The sequence below is a fragment of the Leucoraja erinacea genome, chromosome 8 (assembly GCF_028641065.1).
Source record: "Leucoraja erinacea ecotype New England chromosome 8, Leri_hhj_1, whole genome shotgun sequence".
NCBI lineage: Eukaryota > Metazoa > Chordata > Chondrichthyes > Rajiformes > Rajidae > Leucoraja > Leucoraja erinaceus.
Genome location: NC_073384.1, coordinates 42563145 through 42583699, shown reverse-complemented (window position 1 = coordinate 42583699; position 20555 = coordinate 42563145). Strand labels below are relative to the sequence as shown.

General features: G+C 44.6%; 1 protein-coding gene across 1 annotated transcript in view; it reads right to left on the bottom strand.

Moving 5' to 3' along the window:
• The window catches only part of LOC129699874 (ALK tyrosine kinase receptor-like), a 265553-nt gene extending 245205 nt beyond the window's left edge, over positions 1–20348 (bottom strand). The window contains exons 1-2 of the mRNA XM_055640014.1: positions 20116–20348; positions 9219–9313 (exon numbers count right to left, since the gene is read on the bottom strand). Coding sequence (XP_055495989.1) covers positions 9219–9313; positions 20116–20291 — 271 coding nt within the window. The 5' untranslated portion in view covers positions 20292–20348. The remainder of the gene's footprint in view (positions 1–9218; positions 9314–20115) is intronic.
• Between the last annotated feature and the right edge of the window lie 207 nt (positions 20349–20555).

The window sequence follows — 20555 nt, the reverse complement described above, 5'->3', positions numbered from 1 at the left end:
TGTCCACGCTATCACCTATTTTAGTCATCTGCAAACTTAAGTACCATGGAATACTCATGCAGATTGTTGATATAGATGACCAACAATAATAGGGTCAGCACCAATCCTGAGGTTCACCTCTAGTCACAGGCCTCCAGTTTAAAGTCACGGGTTCTTCAGTCATATGCAGTATACAGTAAACTTGTCTGTATAACGGATATCATTATAATGGTCTGCCTCTTTAAGGACACAGGCTGTTAGTTACACCGTGGAGGCTATTGAAATTGGCAAGGCATAGAAATTGACAGACGGTATTGAAATTGGCAAGAGTTTAAAAGTCATCGACAAGCAATCGCTTCCATTGACAGTGAACTCTATTGATCAATGTAATAAACAGCCTTTAGCATTTTTAGCTTGCAGTAACAAAAATACACTTTTAACTGTTAAAAAGAACGATATTTGAAAACAACTCATCGTTTCATGGAGTGGTTGGAGTGATTCCCTTACTCAGTAATAGCGGACAATCGGCAATAAAGGACACCATTCCCCCCTTCCCCATGGTACATTACAACAAGGATTTACAGTACGTTTTATTCTCAATTCTTTTAATTTGTACATTTGTTCAATTGGCAATTGCTAAGAGGATCAGCTTCAATTAATTTTCACTGTCAATTAACTTAATATAAGGCTACTGCTGTGGCCATCAATCAAAGCCTTCTCTTGTTTCACAAAGCTCTCTGAGTTACGCATTCAAATTGCACATAATAGCAGATGGGAGGACGTGCCAATGTGTCCCATTGAATTTCTCTGGCTTTTTAGATATGCATCCTGTGTAAAAACGTGTACTAGAAGCACAGACAATTGTAAGTATGCAGTGGCGCATCGGTAGAGTTGCTGCCTTTATTGTGCCAGAGACCTGGGTTCGATCCTGACTACGGGTGCTGTCTGTATAGAGTTTGGACTTTCTCCCTGTAACTGATGGGCTTTCTCCCGATAATTCCAATAATTCCAATTTCCTCTCACATCCCAAAGTCGTTAATTGGCCTCTGTAAATTGGCCCTAGTGGATAAGAAAGTGGGATAACATAGAACTAGTGTGAACAGGGGATCAATGATCAGCATGGGCTCAGTGGGCTAAAAGGCCTGTTTCCATGCTGTATCTTTCAATCAATCCTACTGAACACTCACACACTGTGCAGTTAGTCATTGTCTTCACAACTCTTGTCATCCGTGAATGATCAACTGTCCTGAATTAAAATTTAATTTTATACCAAGACATTAATATCTTCCTGTTCCTATAGGATGTGTAGATAGAAATTATGAGAGACATAGATATAGTGGACAGTCAGAACCTGGTTGGGTGATTGGGTTTGCACCTTTCTTCAGGCTGGTTAGCTCATTTAACACCTAATTTGGGGAAACATAGAAACATAGAAAATAGGTGCAGGAGTAGGCCATTCGGCCCTTCGAGCCTGCACTGCCAATCAATATGATCATGGCTGATCATCCAACTCAGTATCCCATCCCTGCCTTCTCTCCATACCCCCTGGTCCCTTTAGCCACAAGGGCCACATCTAACTCCCTCTTAAATATAGCCAATGAACTGGCCTCAACTACCTTCTGTGGCAGAGAATTCCACAGATTCACCACTCTCTGTGTAAAAAAATGATTTTCTCATCCCGGTCCTAAAAGACTTCCCTCTTATCCTTAAACTGTGACCCCTAGTTCTGGACTTCCCCAACATCAGGAATAATCTTCCTGCATCTAGCCTGTCCAACCCCTTAAGAATTTTGTAAGTTTCTATAAGATCCCCCCTCAATCTTCTGAATTCCAGCGTGTACAAGCTGAGTCTATCCAGTCCTTCTTCATATGAAAGTCCTGCCATCCCAGGAATCAGTCTGGTGAACTCGGGAAGACTCTCTTTGAAGCCAATTCCTGGTGTTTTAATATGCAGCATGTAATTGTTAAAGGATGATTTTGAAATGGAAACCCAGTGTTGCCAAAGCATTAGTTGTGGTGTTTGGGTGATTTAAAGGAGACTGACAAATGAAATGTTTCAAACAGAAATAAAAATATTCATTTTATGGTTCTCTATGTTTTGTTTTATTGGTGTTGTTCATCTCAGTGGGAAATATTCATTTTTATATGTCTGTAACACCATTACTTGCAACAGATGGGTTCTGTGCCATAAATCGCTCTATTGAAACCATCTGGATTAAAAAAAAACACAATGAGATGGAATAAGCCAAGGAATACTGAGCCTATAAACCAAACATCTCCAAACCTAGTCTGCAGGCTGAAGTGGCCTACTCAAATTCTGACAGATAAATATTCTGTTTACAATCTCTCACTTTACAACAGACGAGTAATTTGTGGGACATAACCGAATCTTCCTTAAAAACACACTGATCATGCTCTGAACTCATTTACTGTGGTGATACACTACTTGTTTCTTTGTCCCCGACATCGTCTAATATTTCCCATGACTAGGAGGAACCCATTAGGCTGCATTAAACATACAGCGCGGAAACAGGCCCTTCGGCCCACTGAGTCTGCACCGACCAGGATCAAACCCGGATCTCTGGTGCTGTAAGGCAGCAAGTTTACTGCAATGCCACCGCACTGCTCTCAAGAGTCAGAAGAAATGTCCCGTCCTGATACGTCACCCATCTATGTTCTTGACATGATATTTGCTGCACGTCAGATCCAGGAAAAATGGCAAGAGCAGCACAGTGACCTCTTTGTGACCTTTGTTGATCTTATCAAGGCCTTCGATACGGTCAGCAGAGATGGTTTGTGGAAGATAATGGAGAAGTTTGGCTGTTCCAGCAGGTTCATCACGAATGTCCGGCAGTTGCACGATGGCATGATGGGGGAAAGTATTGGATGATGGAGACAAGTCGAAAGCCTTCCTAGTGGCAAACGGCGTGAAGCAAGGCTGCGTTCTTGCCCCTACACTCTTTAGCATGGTTCATCTCCGCCATGCTGACTGATGCTTTCTGTGACTGTCGGGATGGTATACATGTCAAGTACAGGACTGACGGTGGGTTATTCAACCTCAGGCGCCTACAGGCTGTTACAAAGGTGAAGGAGACCGTCAGCAGAGACTTTTTATTTGCTAATGATTGCGCTCTCAACGCCAGCACAGAGCAGAAGATGCAGCACGAAATGGGCTGCCTCTCACGAGGCTGCGACAACTTTGGTCTCACCATCAGCACTAAAAAGACTGAAGTTATGTACCAGCCTCCACCCGCAATGCCCTACCAAGCGCCACACGTCGCAGTAAAGAGGCAGAACCTACTGGCAGTCGACAATTTCCCCAATCTCGGCAGCACACTCTCATGAGCAGTGAACATAGATGCCGAGCTCAACAGCAGGATCTCCAAGGCCAGCGCTGCCTTTGTGAAAATGTTTGGGAGAGGAGAGGACTCAGCATTCCCACCAAGATTAAGGTTTACCGTGTAGTAGTGCTCACTACCCTCCTCTATGCCTGAGACCTGGGCTGTCTACAGCAGACACACCAAACAGCTCAAACACCTTCACTTAATCTGTCTCCGCAGACTCCTCCACACTACATGGCAGGACAAAATCCCGGACATGGAAGTCTGGCAACAGGCTGGCAACCCCAGCGTCTACACCATCCTTCAGAAAGCCCAAGCCAGATGAGCTGGCCATGTCATCCGAATGCCAGACCAATCGGCTGCCAAACCAGCTGTTGTACGGAGAACTGTTTCAGGGCAAGCGCTCAGTTGGGGGCAGAAGAAACTCTTCAAAGACTGCCTCAAAGTGTCCCTCAAAGACCTTAACATCAATCTCAATACTTGGGAGTCGCTTGCTCTGGACCGCCCAACTTGGCGAAGCAAGATCGCCACTGGAGCGCGTGCAGCTGAGAAGAAGCGCACCGCAAAAGCTCAGAGAAAACCCGCCGCGCGCAAGGCACGAGCAACTTCAACTTCTACTGCAGCACCCACCCAACAGTGTCCCATATGCGGGCGAGCCTTCCGGGCCCAGATCGGTCTCACCAGCCACCTCTGCACCCACAAACAAAAACACTGATGTCATAGTCTTCTTCGACTACGAAGGATGAACAACAACAACAACAATGTTCTGCAGGGATGCTGTCTGACCTGCTGAGTCACTCCAGCACTTTGTACTTTTTTCAGCTATATGATCTATGTGGTTTTCAGAGCAATCCCATTCCCATTCCCCCATTTATTTCTATGTAAACTATTCCCTATCAGGCATCCATCATCTCTTTCCAGATTCACCCACCAACCATCTCCAGTGAAGGCAACTTACAGTAACCAATTACCTACCGAACAGCATGTCTTTGGGATGTGGGAGGAAATCAGAGCACACAGCGGAAATTCACAGTCACAGGGAGGAAGTGCAAACTCCACAAAGACAGCACTCATGGACAGGATCCAACATAGGAACATAGAAAATAGGTGCAGGAGTAGGCCATTTGGCCCTTCGAGCCCGCATCGCCATTCAATATGATCATGGTTGATCATTCAAAATCAGGATCCCGTTCCTGCTTTCTCCCCATCTCCCTTGATTCCGTTAGCCCAAAGAGCTATATCTAACTCTCTCTTAAATATATCCAGTGAGCTGTGGCCCATCCGATCCCAGAAGGCTCGCACAGCATGAGCTGTGCCCAATCCAGGCAAGCCCCAGGCTTCTGTAGGGCCTCCAGCCATTGCCTTCCTGGGACCTATGAATCATCCAGTGAGCCAACGTCCCTGTCCTCACCATCAACATTTGTGCCCAGGGGGTGCCTCCTGCAGCCGAACTTTGAGGACAGGTAAGGCCAAACACCGATCATTCTCCCACTGGCCTTGCTCCTTGTCGCTGCCTCCCTTATCTCAGTCTCTGGTCTTCGGACAACGAGCAGAGGCCATCTTGGCAGCTTCCCCCTACAGTCCGCGGCCCGCACGGTCTTGTATGTTAACCATTGGAGATGGATCATTGATGGTCATTCATGATGTCCCAAGCTTCAAGCACCCACGTTCAATGGCTAGCCCTCCATGACTTGGTTGGGACAACTTTCTGCTCTTCCAGAATTTGATTATGGACAAGCAAAATATTAAATACATGAGGGTGGAAGAGTGAAAAGAATGGACCCACCCTGCAAGCCACTGTGCAGAGCAATGGGGAATTCACCTCAACAAGAATCCATGTCCATGGTTAGAATTGTGATTAGGGTTGCCAACTTTCTCATTACCAAATAAGGGACAAAAGGTTAAAATAAAGGACAAATTCCCGACGACATAAAGTACAGAAGGCCTTCGTCGAGTCACGGCTGACGGGCATAACCCACGTCTTTTTTGCTTCCAATTGTTTGTTATAGCTGCACAGTCTTTATTTTTGCAGGTTTATCCATATTTGCAGATGCCAAACCGACCGAACACCAGACGTTACTGAAACCTTTGTTTTGGCAGGAATTGGCAAAATATAGTGTATAACTATTGCGCATAAGGGGGCCTGTGATTGGATGACGGGTGAATCACTTGTGCGTGGCTTCAACAACACATGCAACGTGTACGCACGCATGCTGTTGTATCAGATCTAGGATATGGCTGTAAGGGTGCCCTCTGGTGATTACAGAGTACAGATGCTCCTCGACTTACAATGCTTTGACTTACGATATTTTGACTTTATGATGGTGCAAAAATGATACACATTCAGTAGAAACCGTACTTCGAATTTTGAATTTTGATCTTTTCGACGAACCAGGCGTGCAATTGATGCACGGAAAGTGACAGGATGTCAACCAAGTCACCAAGTCCGGGGCAATTCGTTGACTGACTCGGCTGTGGCTGGGTGAATGATGAGTTGGCCCGGGTGCTGGACTACACAAACAGCCCAGCCGGTGGGCCAGCTGAGGAGATTTGGCCTGGCCAAAACTTTGTGTTCTGCTGCAAGCAAAGTCTAGCACCTCATCCAACTCATGAACCGATGATCGGCCTTGAGAAGGAGGGGTGGTGGTGTAAGCGGTAAGCGAAAGTCGGACAGTTGGCTGGGCTTTCTGACCGACGGGGTCACGGGGGCGCTGTTCCTGCACTCCATGGGATGCAGTACGTCGGGACGGGTGAGGTGGGGCCGGATGCGGCATTCCGACCCTATAGTCCCTTCGACCTGAATAGTAGCAGTCAAATATGGGAAAAGGGCGCTCCCGTATGGGACAAACCAATTTAGCCCAATGTACGGAATGTCCTGGCTAATACAGGACAGTTGACAACCTTACTCACTAGTCCCTGAGGAAAGCAGGAGTAGCAAGGGGAACATAGTCACTGCGGATGATCAGAGGCAGAGAAGGGCACGTTAGATCAGTATGCGAGGTAGAAGGGAACAAGAGGATAGGTTGCACACACATTCACTCACACCCATACACACATGCACCCTCTCACTCATGCACGCACACACACGTACGCACACACACGCACGCACTTATACACACACGCACGCGCACACACAGACCAGGCAAACACTGGGCTTCCATGATGCTCTGTAGACCATGTCACAGCTCCACCTTTACTCTATCATTGCAATTACTTCAGAGGATCGAGCCCACTTCAATGAGCAGTGCAGGAGCAGGGCAGGAGCAGCACCAGACAGACCTAAACTGCAGTGGCCCATTGAAGCTGCAGTTCAGGGCCACTTGTAGGCAGATTGAGGAGTTTAAATTTATCTGAGTTACTTGATGTTGCCTGGCTGATGGACCACAAACTAAAAAAAACATTGAATATAGAGGGTCGACACAAAGTGTTGGTGTAACTCAGCGGGTCAGGCAGCATCTCTGGAGAAAAACGATGGATGACGTTTCAGGTCGGGACCCTTCTTCAGACTGCATTGATGTCCATCGATAGTCTGCCTCCTGCGATGGAGACAGGGAGATCGAGAAAGGGGAGAGATTTGTCCGAGATACTCCAGGTCAATTTGAGGGCAGGGTGAAAGCTAGTGGTGAAGTTAATAAAGTCCATGAGTTCTGTACGGGTGCAGGAGGTAGCCCCGACACAGTTGTTGATGTAGCAGAGAAAGAATTAGGGGATAGGGCCAGTGTATGCCTCGAATAAGGACTGTTCGACGTAACTGACAAAAAGGCAGGCAGAGCTGGAGCCCATGAGAATGCCCATGGCCACGCGTTTGATTTTGAGAAAGTGAGAGGAGTCAAAGGAGAAGTTGTTGAGGCTGAGGACAAGTTCGGCTTTGGCAGAGAACAGTGTTAGTGGAGGGAGATTGGTTGGGTCTTTGATCGAGGAAGAAACAAAGGGCCTTGAAGTCCTCCTGGAGGGGGATGGAAGTATAGAAGGAAGGTAAAAATGAGTGAAACTGGAAACTGAAAGTAGTTATAGATGCTGCCTGACCCGCTGAGTCACTCCAGCACTTTGTGTCTATTTTTGGTATAAACCAGCATCCGCAGTTCTTTGTTTCTCAATATAAAGGGTTGTTTGGCTCATTGACAGACATTTTGTGTGGAAGATCAAAATAAGCAGCTTCAGCACATTAACATTAATCCACTGTAATGTGATACCATCAATGCATTCGCATAAAGTGTTTTACATGATTCATGTTCATGCCAATTTGAATCTTTTATTTTTATTAAGCAGATTAACTCGAAATTGTTTATGGCATAATGTATATCAATATCCTTCATATTATAGTCACTGAGCTTATAGGGCTATAATTACAAAACTAGGAATATAATTTTGAAAAAGCTATTACATGTTAAGGCAGACCAGAGCAGGTTTTTAACCATGATTCAGTCATGTTCTGAAATTAGGTCTCCAATGGTTGGCCATAGATCACTTGTTACAAATTTCATACAGCTTTGCATTATTCACCCAGTCACACTTCCACTTCCCATAGGATAAAATTCATATTTTACAGTTTCACGACACACAGCAGGGAGATAACGACCAATATCCTCAAGGTTTGAATGCACTTTAGACGTGATAACAACATTTATTTTAATTTGCTTGTTATGATTTTTATGTCCTTCAACTCGAGAACTGTCAGTTATTGGGGAGTGAAACCAGACCTAGAGTGCAAAATAACTTTTACAGTTCCCCAGGGAAGTATCTTGGGTCTCAACGCCAAAGAGTCACATTTCATTTCAAATTTTAGTGATCCCATTTGGCTCTCTAAAATTGACCGCCTCACTGTGCTGACTGACGGAGAGTTTTCTGCTATGGAGCCATCGCTGGAAGTGTAATTTTCCACAGTACGCTAATTATGTCGGTAAATGACAATTCTGACTGATTGAAAGATATTTCATGGAATCAGGTCCTTTGGGTCACCTGGTCCATGCTGACCATCAATCACCCGTTCACACTATCCCACTTTCTAATCCACTCCCTGCACACTTTGGGCAATTTACAGAGGGCCAATTAACCTACCAAGCCACACTGTTTTGGGACGTGAGAAGAAACCAGAGCATCCAGAGCAGTCATAGGGAGAACGTGCAAACTCCACACTGACAGCACCTGAGGTCAGGATCAAACCGGGTCTCTGGCGCCGTGAGGCTGTAGCTGGACCACCGTTTTTCATTGTACCTTGGTACACGTGACAGTCCAAACGCTTTACCCAGGGTGGAAATGTCCAACACTATAAAGTGTGAGGGGGAAATCCTAATGGAGATGTGTGGGGCACGTTTTTTACACAGAGGCTGGTGGAGCCCGGCACATATTGCCAAGGGTGGTGGTGGAGGCAGATATGACATAGTGTTTAAGATTCTTTTAAATGGGCACATAGATTTGTAGGGATCACTTGCGGGCAGATGGGATCAGTGCAACAAAGCGTCATGTTTGGCACAAATATTGTGGGCCGAAGGGCCTGTTTCTGTGCTGTACTGCTCTATGTTCTAAACTATATTAGATATTAGAGATACAGCATGGAAACAGGCCCTTCGGCCCATTGAGTCAGTGCTGACCCAGATACCCCAGATACTGGCCCTATCCTACATTCTAGGGGCAATTTACAATTTACAGAAGCCAATTAATCTACAGACCTGGACGTCTTTGGAGTGTGGGAGGAAACCGGAGCACCTGGAGAAAACCCACGCAGGTTATGGGGAGAATGTGAAAACTCCATACAGACAGCACCCCTGGTTAGGATCGATCACCATACCTGGCCAGAGGCTGAAGCTCCCTCTATATTTTTCCATCATGGTTACACTCCGACACTGACCTGTTAAGGATCCAGTAATTTTAAAAAGAAATATGTGATCATTATACTCACTTGTTAGATAACAGTCGAGGCTAACAGTCACATTATCCAGTGCAATTACTGCACTTGACTCGTCGGTCCATGCAGTGTTCAGCTGTAACCAGAACCTGTGAAAGCAACAATTATCTGGATGAAAATGATGTTTTCTCTGGCAGGTCACAATAAGGTCTTCAAAGATTGCTGTCACTACATTTTTGTTTAAATAAAGAGAACCACTTGAGTATTAGCACAATGGCAAATCCAAATGGTTTCAGGCCAGAACATGCAGCCTACATCGATCAAGTGGAGCAAATATGCTGCAAAACAAAATCGCAAGAAGCAATCAAAAATAACGTGGCATATGTTAAAATCATCCAACTATTCACATAAAATCCGTGTTCAAAAATACACAGCAAATGTCTCAAACTTTTGTTTGCGTGGGTTAAACATGAGTAGAATCCCTATTTTGTCTTCTTGCAATATTAAGCATTACCATGGGAACTCATCTCAAGAATCATCAGAGATGAGTTGATGCTCATTGACTCATCAATTCATTTGTGATGCTTCTTGAGATGGGTTCCCAGGGGGTTATCTCAACCCAATCTAAGGATTTAAACTTTAGACTTCAGAGATGCAGTGGGGAAACAGACCTTTCAGCCCACCAAGTTCAATAGACAATAAACAATAGACAATAGGTGCAGCAGTAGGCCATTTGGCTCTTCGAGCCAGCAACGCCATTCAATGTGATCATTGTTGATCATCCCCAATCAGTACCCCGTTCCTGCCTTCATCCCATATGCCCAGACTCTGCTATCTTTAAGAGCCCTATCGAGATCTCTCTTGAAAGTATCCAGAGAACCCGGCCACCACTGCCCTCTGAGGCAGAGAATTCCACAAACTCACAACTTTCTGCTGACAAGGTGTTTCCTCATCTCCGTTCTAAATGGCTTACCCCTTATTCTTAAACTGTGGCCCTTGGTTCTGGACTCCCCCAACACCGGGAACATGTTTCCTGCCTCTAGCGTGTCCAAATCCTTAATAATCTTATATGTTTCAATAAGATTCAGATTCAGATTCAGATTCAATTTAATTGTCATTGTCAGTGTACAGTACAGAGACAACGAAATGCATTTTGCATCTCCCTTGAAGAGCGACATAGCAAACGATTTGAATAAAAAATAATAAGTGTCCGGTGGCCGGGGGGGGGGGTGATTGGCAGTCACCGAGGTATGTTGTTGAGTAGAGTGACAGCCGCCGGAAAGAAGCTGTTCCTCGACCTGCTGGTTCGGCAACGGAGAGACCTGTAGCGCCTCCCGGATGGTAGGAGGGTAAACAGTCCATGGTTGCCCTCTCATCCTTCTAAATGCACGCTGACCATTGATCACTGTGTACACTAACACTATCTTACACACTAGGGGCAAGTTGCAATTTATAGAAGCCAATTAATCTCCAAACCTGCACATCTTTGGAGTATGGGAGGAAATCGGAGCACCCGGCAAAAACCCATGTGGTCACAGGGAGAACGTGCAAACTCCACACAGACAGCATCAGGTTCAAACCGAGGCAATTGTACTGTAAAGTAGCAACTCTACTGCTGTGCCACTATGCCACCCTATTCCAATGTTGAATTATCCTATTTGATCTCTAAGATCTGGAATGGATATTTTCACGTAGGAGAATCTAGACCAGGAGTCTCTGCTTAGCAATAAGTAGTGTTAATTTAAAACGAGGTAAAATATTTTATTTCAAAGGAGATAGGCACAAAATACTGAAGTAATTCAGCGAATCAGGCAGCATCTTTGGAGAGAAATAGGTGACGTTTCGGGTCAGAACCTTTATGATAGAGAAGGATTCCAACCCAAAATGTCACCTATTCCTTCTCCAGAGATGCTGCCTGATCCGCTGAGTTACTCCAGCATTTTATGCCTATCTTCGGTGTAAACCAGCATCTGCAGTTCCTTCCTTCACATTTTATTTCAAAGCGTCGTGGATCTTTGGAATGCTTTTCCTCAAAGAGCTAATTTGACAGGTTCTTGTTAAGAAAGGGAGGAGTGGGGAGCAAGGAGCAAGGTGAACAAGGAGCAAGGAGAACATGGAGGTAAGTCTACATTCAGGTCAGCCATGATCTTATTAAATGGTTCAGCATTGTTGAAGTACGGAGTGACACACTTCTACTCCCATGTTGTATGTGTAAGAAGGAATTACAGATACTGGTTTACACAGTTGACACAGAATGCTGGAGTAACTCGGCGGGTCAGGAGGAAAGGAATAGCTGACGTTCTGGGTCGAGACCTTGCATCAGACAGTCAGATGATGGATCTCCACCCAAAGCGTCACCTATTCCTTTTCTCCAGAGATGTTGCCTGACCCGCTGAGTTAATCCAGCATTTTGTATTTACCCACGTTGTATGTTTCTATTAGACATAAATCATGCTGCCAAAATCTAGTCCTTGTTGCCCATCAGCCAACCTTCAGTTCACAACCCACCCCTCACACCCTCACTAGCTTGTCCAGCACACATTGTCCCACTGATCTGCAAATACCACATTTAAAAAACATTGGGACAGATACATGGATAGGAAAGATGTAGTGGGATATGGGCTGAATGCAGGAAGGTGGGACTAGGGTAGATGGGGCATCGTAGTCAACATGGACTGGTTGGGCGAAGGACCTTTCTGCATGCTGTATGACTCCATGACCATTTTGAGGGCCTAAGAACACTTGCTTTGCTGGGGACAACAGGCACCAATGGAACAATGGTACGCCTTTCAAGAGTCAAGAGTGTTTACTTGTCATTTGTCGTGTACAGACAAAACAATGACATTCGTATTTGCAGCAGCAAGACATGCCTGTAAACACAATACACGTAGATGGGGGCACACGGTGTCAGAGGAGGAGGTTCAGAGGCGCAGCGGTAGATTTGCTGCCTTACAGCACCAGACGCCCGGGTTCAATCCTGTCTGTACGGACGATGTACGTTCTCCCTGTGACCGTGTAGGGTTTTCTCCTACACTCCAAAGATGTGCAGGTGTGTAAGTCAATTGGCTTTGGTAAAATTGTAAATTTCCCTGGTGTGTAGGATAGTGCTAGTTTATGGGGATCGCTGGTCAACATGGATGCGGTGCGCCAAAGGGCCCGTTTCCGCTCTCTGTATCCCTAAAGTCTAAAGTAAAGTCTAAAGATAATATATAATAACAAAAATATTTCATGCTGAAATATCCTTGTTCTGCGTTCATCGGCAGCAGTAGTGGCTGATTCTGGACAGCATGAGGTGCATATGGGAATAGACTGATACTTTTCCTGATGTGTTAAGGAGAGATATGGCTTTGATCAACTTAGGGTCTTGCCTTGACAGAGTAAAGGAAAAATAATTGCTGATCAGTAGGCTAAACAGCAGCTCATGAGAAGGTCAATATCACTGAGCCAGAACAACCTCAAGCTGGAAACCATAAGTCATTCACCAAGTCATTTTGAATGCTGCCTTATTTACATCTAAATTTACACACCAGCCAGCTGTGGAGTTTGATCGCTGTACTCAATTAATTTTTCTTTAATGTGATAATCTCCTTTCAAATTACGAGGAGCTGCTTCAGTGTTGAAGGTAGAATCTGGAGGTCAGTCAAGTATTATTTCTATCAACAGATGTCACACGTAATATGTAAAAATTATGTATTTGCAAAGCTGGACAAAGTAGGGGAGAAACAAATGTTTTTTAAGTTGCATACAGCATTCAACATAAAGGCCGAGACTAAAATGCTGCCAAAATGGAGCCTCATGCATCAGGACTCAATGGCCTGTTCTGTGCGTACTGCACTTACCGAGGCGATTGTGCTTCTGTATGGGGATAGTTTTGAGATTATACAAATAAATGTATTTCATTGTACCTGGTACATGTGACAATGAAGAAACCATCGAACCATTGAACCATTTGAGCATTTTTAAAGCGAAGATTGATATATTTTAGACTTTAGGCTTAGGCTTTTGAGTTACAGCGTGGAACCAGGCCCTTCGCCCCCAACGAGTCCACGCTGACCACCCCATACACTAACCTCTACAGACTAGGGACAATTTTACAACTCACCGAAGCCATTTAACCAACGAACCTGCACCTCTTTGGAGTGTGGGAGGAAACTGGAGCACCCAGATAAAACCTAGGCGGTCACGGGGAGAACGTACACACTCCATGCAGACAGCACTTGCCAGGAATGCGCTGGTTAGTAGGTTATTTGGCTACCATACACTGAAGGCAAACAATGGGTAATTCATACAATGGGGGCATTGGGAGCATACAGCATGAGTTTGCAGGAGGAAGGTAGATGGATGCATAATGGTTGGCACGGATGCAGTGTACTCATGCCGTTTAATGCTATGACTATGATAATATGCTTGCCATCACAGTCCAAAAATAAAAGGGGCTGTATTTTCATGAAAAGAAATTTGGACGAGCAACAGAAATCAAAATAGCGAGTATTGATTTTGCAACAGGAGAGAGGAGAACAGTATAATTCCACAGGGTTTGGATCCAGATTTAGTGGTTTTCCTAATATATTTGTACTGTGACCTCCTACACATTATTGGGGGGTGGGGGGGGGCATTGTGTACTGCCAGGAGGATAGTATTTGAAATCAAGAAGATATAAACAAGGAACTGCAGATGCTGGTTCACAAAGAAACTCCGTGGGCCAGTCACCAGTCAGCAATGGAGAACATGGATAGGTGACGTATTGGGATCCTTCTTCAGACTCAAATCCGAGAATGGGGAGATACAGTACATGGGAGATGAAATTTAGTGGGGAATAAATAAAATGCTGGAGGAACTCAGTGAACCAGGTGTTGAGGTTTCACATTTATATCCCATTGACCAGACTCTACTTCACCAATAGCCTGGATAGAGTGGATGTGGAGAGGATGTTCACGAGTAAAACAAGTTGTGAATTAGGTTGTGAAAGTGGGACAGACCCTTTATGAATGCATTCTAGTTAGTTGAACGTAATTTGCAAATCCATGCTTGCTTTTCCTTTAATCAATCCACTCAGTCTAATCGACTGACTCTGTCTCTGACTATGCTACAAGAATTTTTCTCGCCATAGAGGTTAAACTCAGCATGGAATTACTATCAGGCCTTCTAAACTACTTTGGGATAAACAGCTGTTTGAGTAATATTTGTCAGTGATCCAGGTATGTCTAAAGATTTATGCGGATCTGGCATTATCTCCAGTTTGTTGTTACAAGATTATTTCCAATGTTACTGACCCCAGATTGAGATAAATCAATCACAGCCTTGACAAAAACATTTTAATTGGCAGCAATTTTACGCCATCAGTAAATCTCACACCAAGTGACCATGTTGTGCAGTAATTATATTCTCAATATAACAAAATATATACTTGGCATGGCATTGCCCTGTCAAGTTCAAAATATATTTGTGCCAATTAAATCACAATTACATAAAAAAGAAACTAACATAGTGAGTTTAAATAAATTAAAGTGAATGTTTTACAGAATATGATTGGAGCAAGTGATTGCTCCAAAAGCTATCAGCCTCATTAGTATATAAATTATCATATGTCTTTATAGCCACTCCCCAGATTTATCAAGCAACTGTGTAAATCATTATTCTCTTTACAAAGCACCTAAAACTCACTTACTGGAAAAAACCCAGCATTAATTGTTTCCTTAATTGTTCTCATAATTGGTCTTTGATCTTAACCTTGTGAAATTAAATTATTGATGATGGGCTAAATAATCTATTAATTATCCAGAGATGATGGAACTTTGGTGAGGAAGATTTCTCTCTCAAGGACACAAAGTGCTAAAGTAAACTCAGCGAGTCAGGCAGCATCCCTTGACTTTGTTCCCAACCTTAATGAATATTCCAATGATTAGAGACATATAAATTTTCCCAAACTTTCCAGGAAATGCCAGCTGCTCACCTAGAACAGATCCCCCAGTGGTAACTTTGTCCCATATGCAAACTTTGGTCTGCAAAGGGGCTTTCAATCCTTAACCACGATCCATTGCACCCCTCACCTGTATCCACCTACCAGACTTTGTCCTGCCCCCAGCTTTGTTCCAGCTTTACCTCCCTCCCCCCCAACCAGTACCAAGGGTCTCAATCTAAACAATCACCTATTCATGTTCTCAAGGGAAGCTGCTTGACCCGTTGAGTTACTCCAGCACTTTGTGTAATTTTTTGTGAACCATCATCTGGAGTTCCTTGTGTCTGCAGGACTGCGCTCCCAAATATGTCCAAGCTGTCGAGAAGATTGAATGTTTATGAATGTCTGACAAATATCAAAAAAATTGCAAAACAATTAAAAATACTAGGGTGGCACAGTGGTAGAGCTGCTGCCTTACAGCATTACAGACCTCGGTTTGATCCTGACAACGGGTGTTGTCTGTACGGAGTTTTTTACGTTCTTCCTGTAACCACGTGGGTTTTCTCTGGGTGCTCCGGTTTCCCCCCACACTCCAAAGATATGCAGGTTTGTAGGTTAATTGGCTATGGTAAAATTGTAATTGTCCCTAGTGTGTAGGGTAGTGCAAGTGTACATGGTGATTGCTGGTAGTGCAGACTTGGTAGGCCGAAGGGCCTGTTTCCACGGGATATCTCTAGAGTCTAAATTATCTGACTGGATCGTTGAAAGAACAGATTGTTTTCACAGATAAAAAAACACAACTGCACCAGAAAGTTAGAACATAAAATGCTAATTATCTGCAATTTACCTTTTGGTTCATAGCCATTCATCTCTATTAAAGTAAATGGAAGATATGAACAGGCACCAGTTGCAACCCAGCATCAGTTCCCAGTAAAACCACAAGAAGCTAGGCTTCCACTGTTGGACTTGAACACTTTTTTTAGTTTAGTTTAGTTTAAAGATGCAGCATGGAAACAGGCCCTTTGGCCCATTGGGTCCGTGCCGACCGGCGATCACCCCATACACTAGCACAATCCTACACACTATGGAGAATGTACAATCTTTATTTACTAAAGCCAATTAACCTACAAACCTGTACATCTTTGGAGTGTGGGAGGAAACCGGAGTACCCGGAGAAACCCATGCAATCACTGGGAGAACGTACAAACTCCGTACAGTTTTAATTGGAAAAATATGTTTCTCTGGACATTTTTGGGGATTTTGCTTAGACTGCCCAACACATTGTGTCTGATACAGATTGGCCTACTCATGGCCATGGAGATTTGGTCTGAAGAAGGGTCCCGACCCGAAACATCACCTATCCATGTCCTCCGGAGATGCAGCCTGATCCATTGAGTAACACCAGTACTTTGTTCCTAGCCATTGTCACCTTGCCCCACTGAGAGAGAAGGCTGAAGCCACATCTGATATTAATTCATCATCATTTGTTGCACCTGGTCCTTCTTGTTTGCCTTGATGTGATGCAGATTGCACTGGTTACTAAGAAAGCTTTCTAAATAATGCCTATGAAGACACTTGTCCTTTTACTGATACCTGTTGCTGTTAGATGCAAGCAAGATCAGACTTGACAATGCTGCCAGCTTTGGCCTTCTGAATGTGTTGACATTGAGCTATTTAAATGGAGTGAAGACTCCCACTTCTACTTTTCACAGTGTATGCACAGTAATCTGGGACATAATTCCATTTAAATAGTTGAACGTTACCAAATCGGAACCACAGGTGCCGCAATCCAATTCACATATGCTGGTTAATATTATAATCCATATTTCTCCTTATCCTAGTATTTGTCATTGAATTGGTTATTACTTTTATTCAGTTCATGTTTTTTGCGCTTATTCAATTGCATTTTTACTTCCTTTGATTTAATTAATAAGTAAAAAGCCCATTTACTCTTCTGAGTTCAATGAATAACACATTCATGATCCCTTTATCCTTTCATCCTGTGATCTCCAACTGTGCCCTAATGCCATTGGCAATTCCTCTTGTCCGCTGCACAGCTTCTCAATCTTCTCAACAGGGCTAACTATCTACTGACTCATACTTTTTGAAATTAACCAGCAAACCCTGACTTCTGCACCCCCACCCCTCCCTCTCGCTCTCCGCTCTTCCATTTTTTTTATCCCTTTTCCATATTATACCTTCAGCACCATTACTACCATTGAATGTAGAGCAGTACAGCACATGAATTTAGCCCACAATGTCTGTGCCAAACATGATGCCAAGCAGGCACGGAACTCGCTATCAAAATATGGAGGGGGCCGGGGCACAGGGGGGGACACAGTTTTTTGACGGCCGCGCGCGCATGCGCACACTCGCACACACGTGTGCGAGGCTTCGAAGGCTCAATCCAGCGCTAAAAGCAGCTCAATTCTACCTGTCTCGCCGGGATAACCAACAGCCCTGCCTGGACTGACGGGACACCAGCGTTACTTCTCCGCGCTGGCCATATTTCCCGCAAGCCCAGGAAGGACAGGCGGGACCGGCAGAGTTGAGCTGGGTTTAGCGCTGCTTCTCTGCGCTGGCTGGGGGAACCGCTCACGTCTGACTCCCGATCTCTCTGGCCACCCGTGGGGGACACTCGGGTGGGGACGGGACAGCGCCGGAGACCCGGCCGGGATCGATCCCGGCTGCGGATAAGGCGCAGGTCTGTGCCACGTCTCCCTCCTCCAATCACCGCACTCTATCCTCAGTCCCACCCCCCCCACCCCCCACTCCTCTCCTCCTCCAATCATCATCGCGCTGAATCATCATGTCCCGCCCCCATTGCTTGCTGACCGACGTCTCTCTCGTCCAATCGCCGCCCTCGATCAGCAGTCCCACCGCCACTGTCTCGAGGAAAGCGGAGATTTTTAAATCCGGAAGACAAAAACTTGGGGGGACCCCACCTCTCAAAACATGGGGGGGATGTGTCCCGTCTGGCCCCCCCGGGTTTTCCGCCCCTGATGCCACGACCATCTCTTATCCACCTACACATAATGCATATCCCTCCATTCTCTGCATAACCACATGCCTATCTAAAAGTCTTTTAAATGCCATTATCGTATCTGCTTCTACAAACACCTCTGGCAGCACATTCCAGGGACTCACTGCCCTCTGTGTAAAAAAACTTGCCCCGCACATTTCCAGTAAACTTTGCTACTATTCCCTTAAAGTTATGACCTCTAGTATTTGATTTTTTCTATCCTGAGGAAAAAGATTCTGTCTTCCCAGTTTATTACTGACTATCATTCCTCTCTCCCCCTCCGGTGGTTTCATCCACCGTTCATGCACATACTTCACCCACTGGATGATCTTCCCTATCTGAATCCATCTGTTCTTCAACTCTTCCCTAATGATTTCAATTATCAGCTTCCTTATTTAGAGTCATACGGCACTGAAACAGGCCCTTCGCCCATCTTGCCCATGCTAACCAAAATGCCTCATCTACCCTAGTCCCATCTGCCCCTGCTTGGCCCGTATCCCTCTAAACCTTCCCTATCCATGTACCTCTCCATGTGTCTTTTAAATGCTGTTATAGTAGCTGCCTCAACTCCCTCCTCTGGTAGCTTGTATTATATACCAACTGCTTTTCCTTACCTCATCTACCTTCCTTATTTATCAGATTCCAGCATGGGTAGTCTCCATGTTTCCATTTACAAGGCTTTAGCAGCTGTCTCCACCTTTACCTTATCGCCCCCATCTGGTTCCAACTGCTTTTACCTTCCAACTAAAATTTACTTGCCTCCGTCTCCCAACTCCACCCTCCCATTCCCACAGTTGTCTCTAACTGTCCCTCAGCCTTCACTTTTCACCCATCCTTGGTCCCCCTATCACCAACTACCCTCTCTCCTTTACACAGTCTATTTTCCCTTTCCGCTCATGTCTCATCTTGAAACGTCAACAATTCCTGTAATTCCCCCTGTCTCCACAAATGGCGCTTGGCCCACTGAGTACCTTCAGCAGTTTGCTATTTGCTCCAGAGTACAGCATCTGCAGTCTCTTGCGTCTCCCTGTTAAGACTTCATTATTTAAGGAAGGATATACTTGCCTTGGAGGGACTACAGAGATGGTGCACTAAATTGATCCCAAGTGTGAAGGATTTATTTTACAAGGTGAGATGAAGCAGATTGTGTCTACACTCTCTGCTCAGTATAAGTGAACATGTTGATACATACACAATGCTAAGGGGGGATTAAGAGAGTGTGGTTACCCAGATGCTTTCCCTGGTGCATAGTTGCAGAATAAGCCGTGGCTCATTTAAGAGTCATATAAACGGGATACTGTCTTTTTCTCTCAAAGTGTCAAACCCTTGGATTTCTCCACACCATAAAGTTGTGGACTCTGAATAAAGAAATACTTTACGTTTGTGACTGATTGCTTATTATTTGAATCAAAATGGAAGGGAAGTAAAATTGAATAAAAATATAAGGAATTGAATAAGGCACAAACCATATTGTCCCTTGAGGTTCCTCTGCAAATCAGTAAAATATAGGACAGGTTTAGAGGATTATGGCCAAACCCAGGCAGGTGGGACTCATGTAGATGGGATATGTTGGCCGGTGTGGGCAAGTTGCATCAAAGGGGCTGTTTCCATGCTGTGAGACTATGACTAAAATATCTGCTCCTATATCTCAAAGGTAAAATGGTTCTTTATTGTGACATGCACTGAAGTACGGTGAAATCCCTTTTTTGTTGCATACAGTTCAGCAAAGTATTGATATATTTATGCCCAATCCTAGATTAAGTACAAAGTGTATCGAAATAGCCCACCGAGTCAATATACAAGAGTCGGCAGGTTTTGGTCCCAATTCTCAAAGTCCAAGTTGCTTTAAGTGCTTATATTCTCATACTTTTTTACTCAGGGCTGATTAAAACCTTCCCTTTACATATATAATGGACATCCAGAACAGCTGTAAATGAAAGCGGGCAGCACCATGAAGAGCACCCCCGCAAAGTAAATTGAACAGACTTTTTTTCCCAGTAGAGGAACAGAGCAGGAACAGAACGCCATACCTGTCAGACACGTTGGACAATGATAGCGCAATCTTTTGCCAACTCCCTGAGCCAGTAGCATTTCCGAATTCCCACAGAGTCCTGCCGTATTCCTCATCCGTCCTGTTCTCCACAAGCATGAACGAGAGGCTTCCCATTAACGTGCCAAACAAACACAAGGACATGTGGACCTGCATGTAAAGAGACGCATACACAAATGATCAGGGCCCACACTTAACTCTGCACAAAGTGTCGATTTTATCTCTCTTATCGTGACAAAACATTGAAGTAAAGTAGAGAAAATTCACAGCAGTACTGTTTAGTTTGGTTTAGTTTAGTTTGGAGATACAGCATGGAAAAAGGCCTTTTGCCCGCCAAGTCCACGTCAAACAGTGATCACCCATTAATTAGTTCTATCTTACACAATAGCAACAATTTACAGAAGCCAATTAACCTACAAA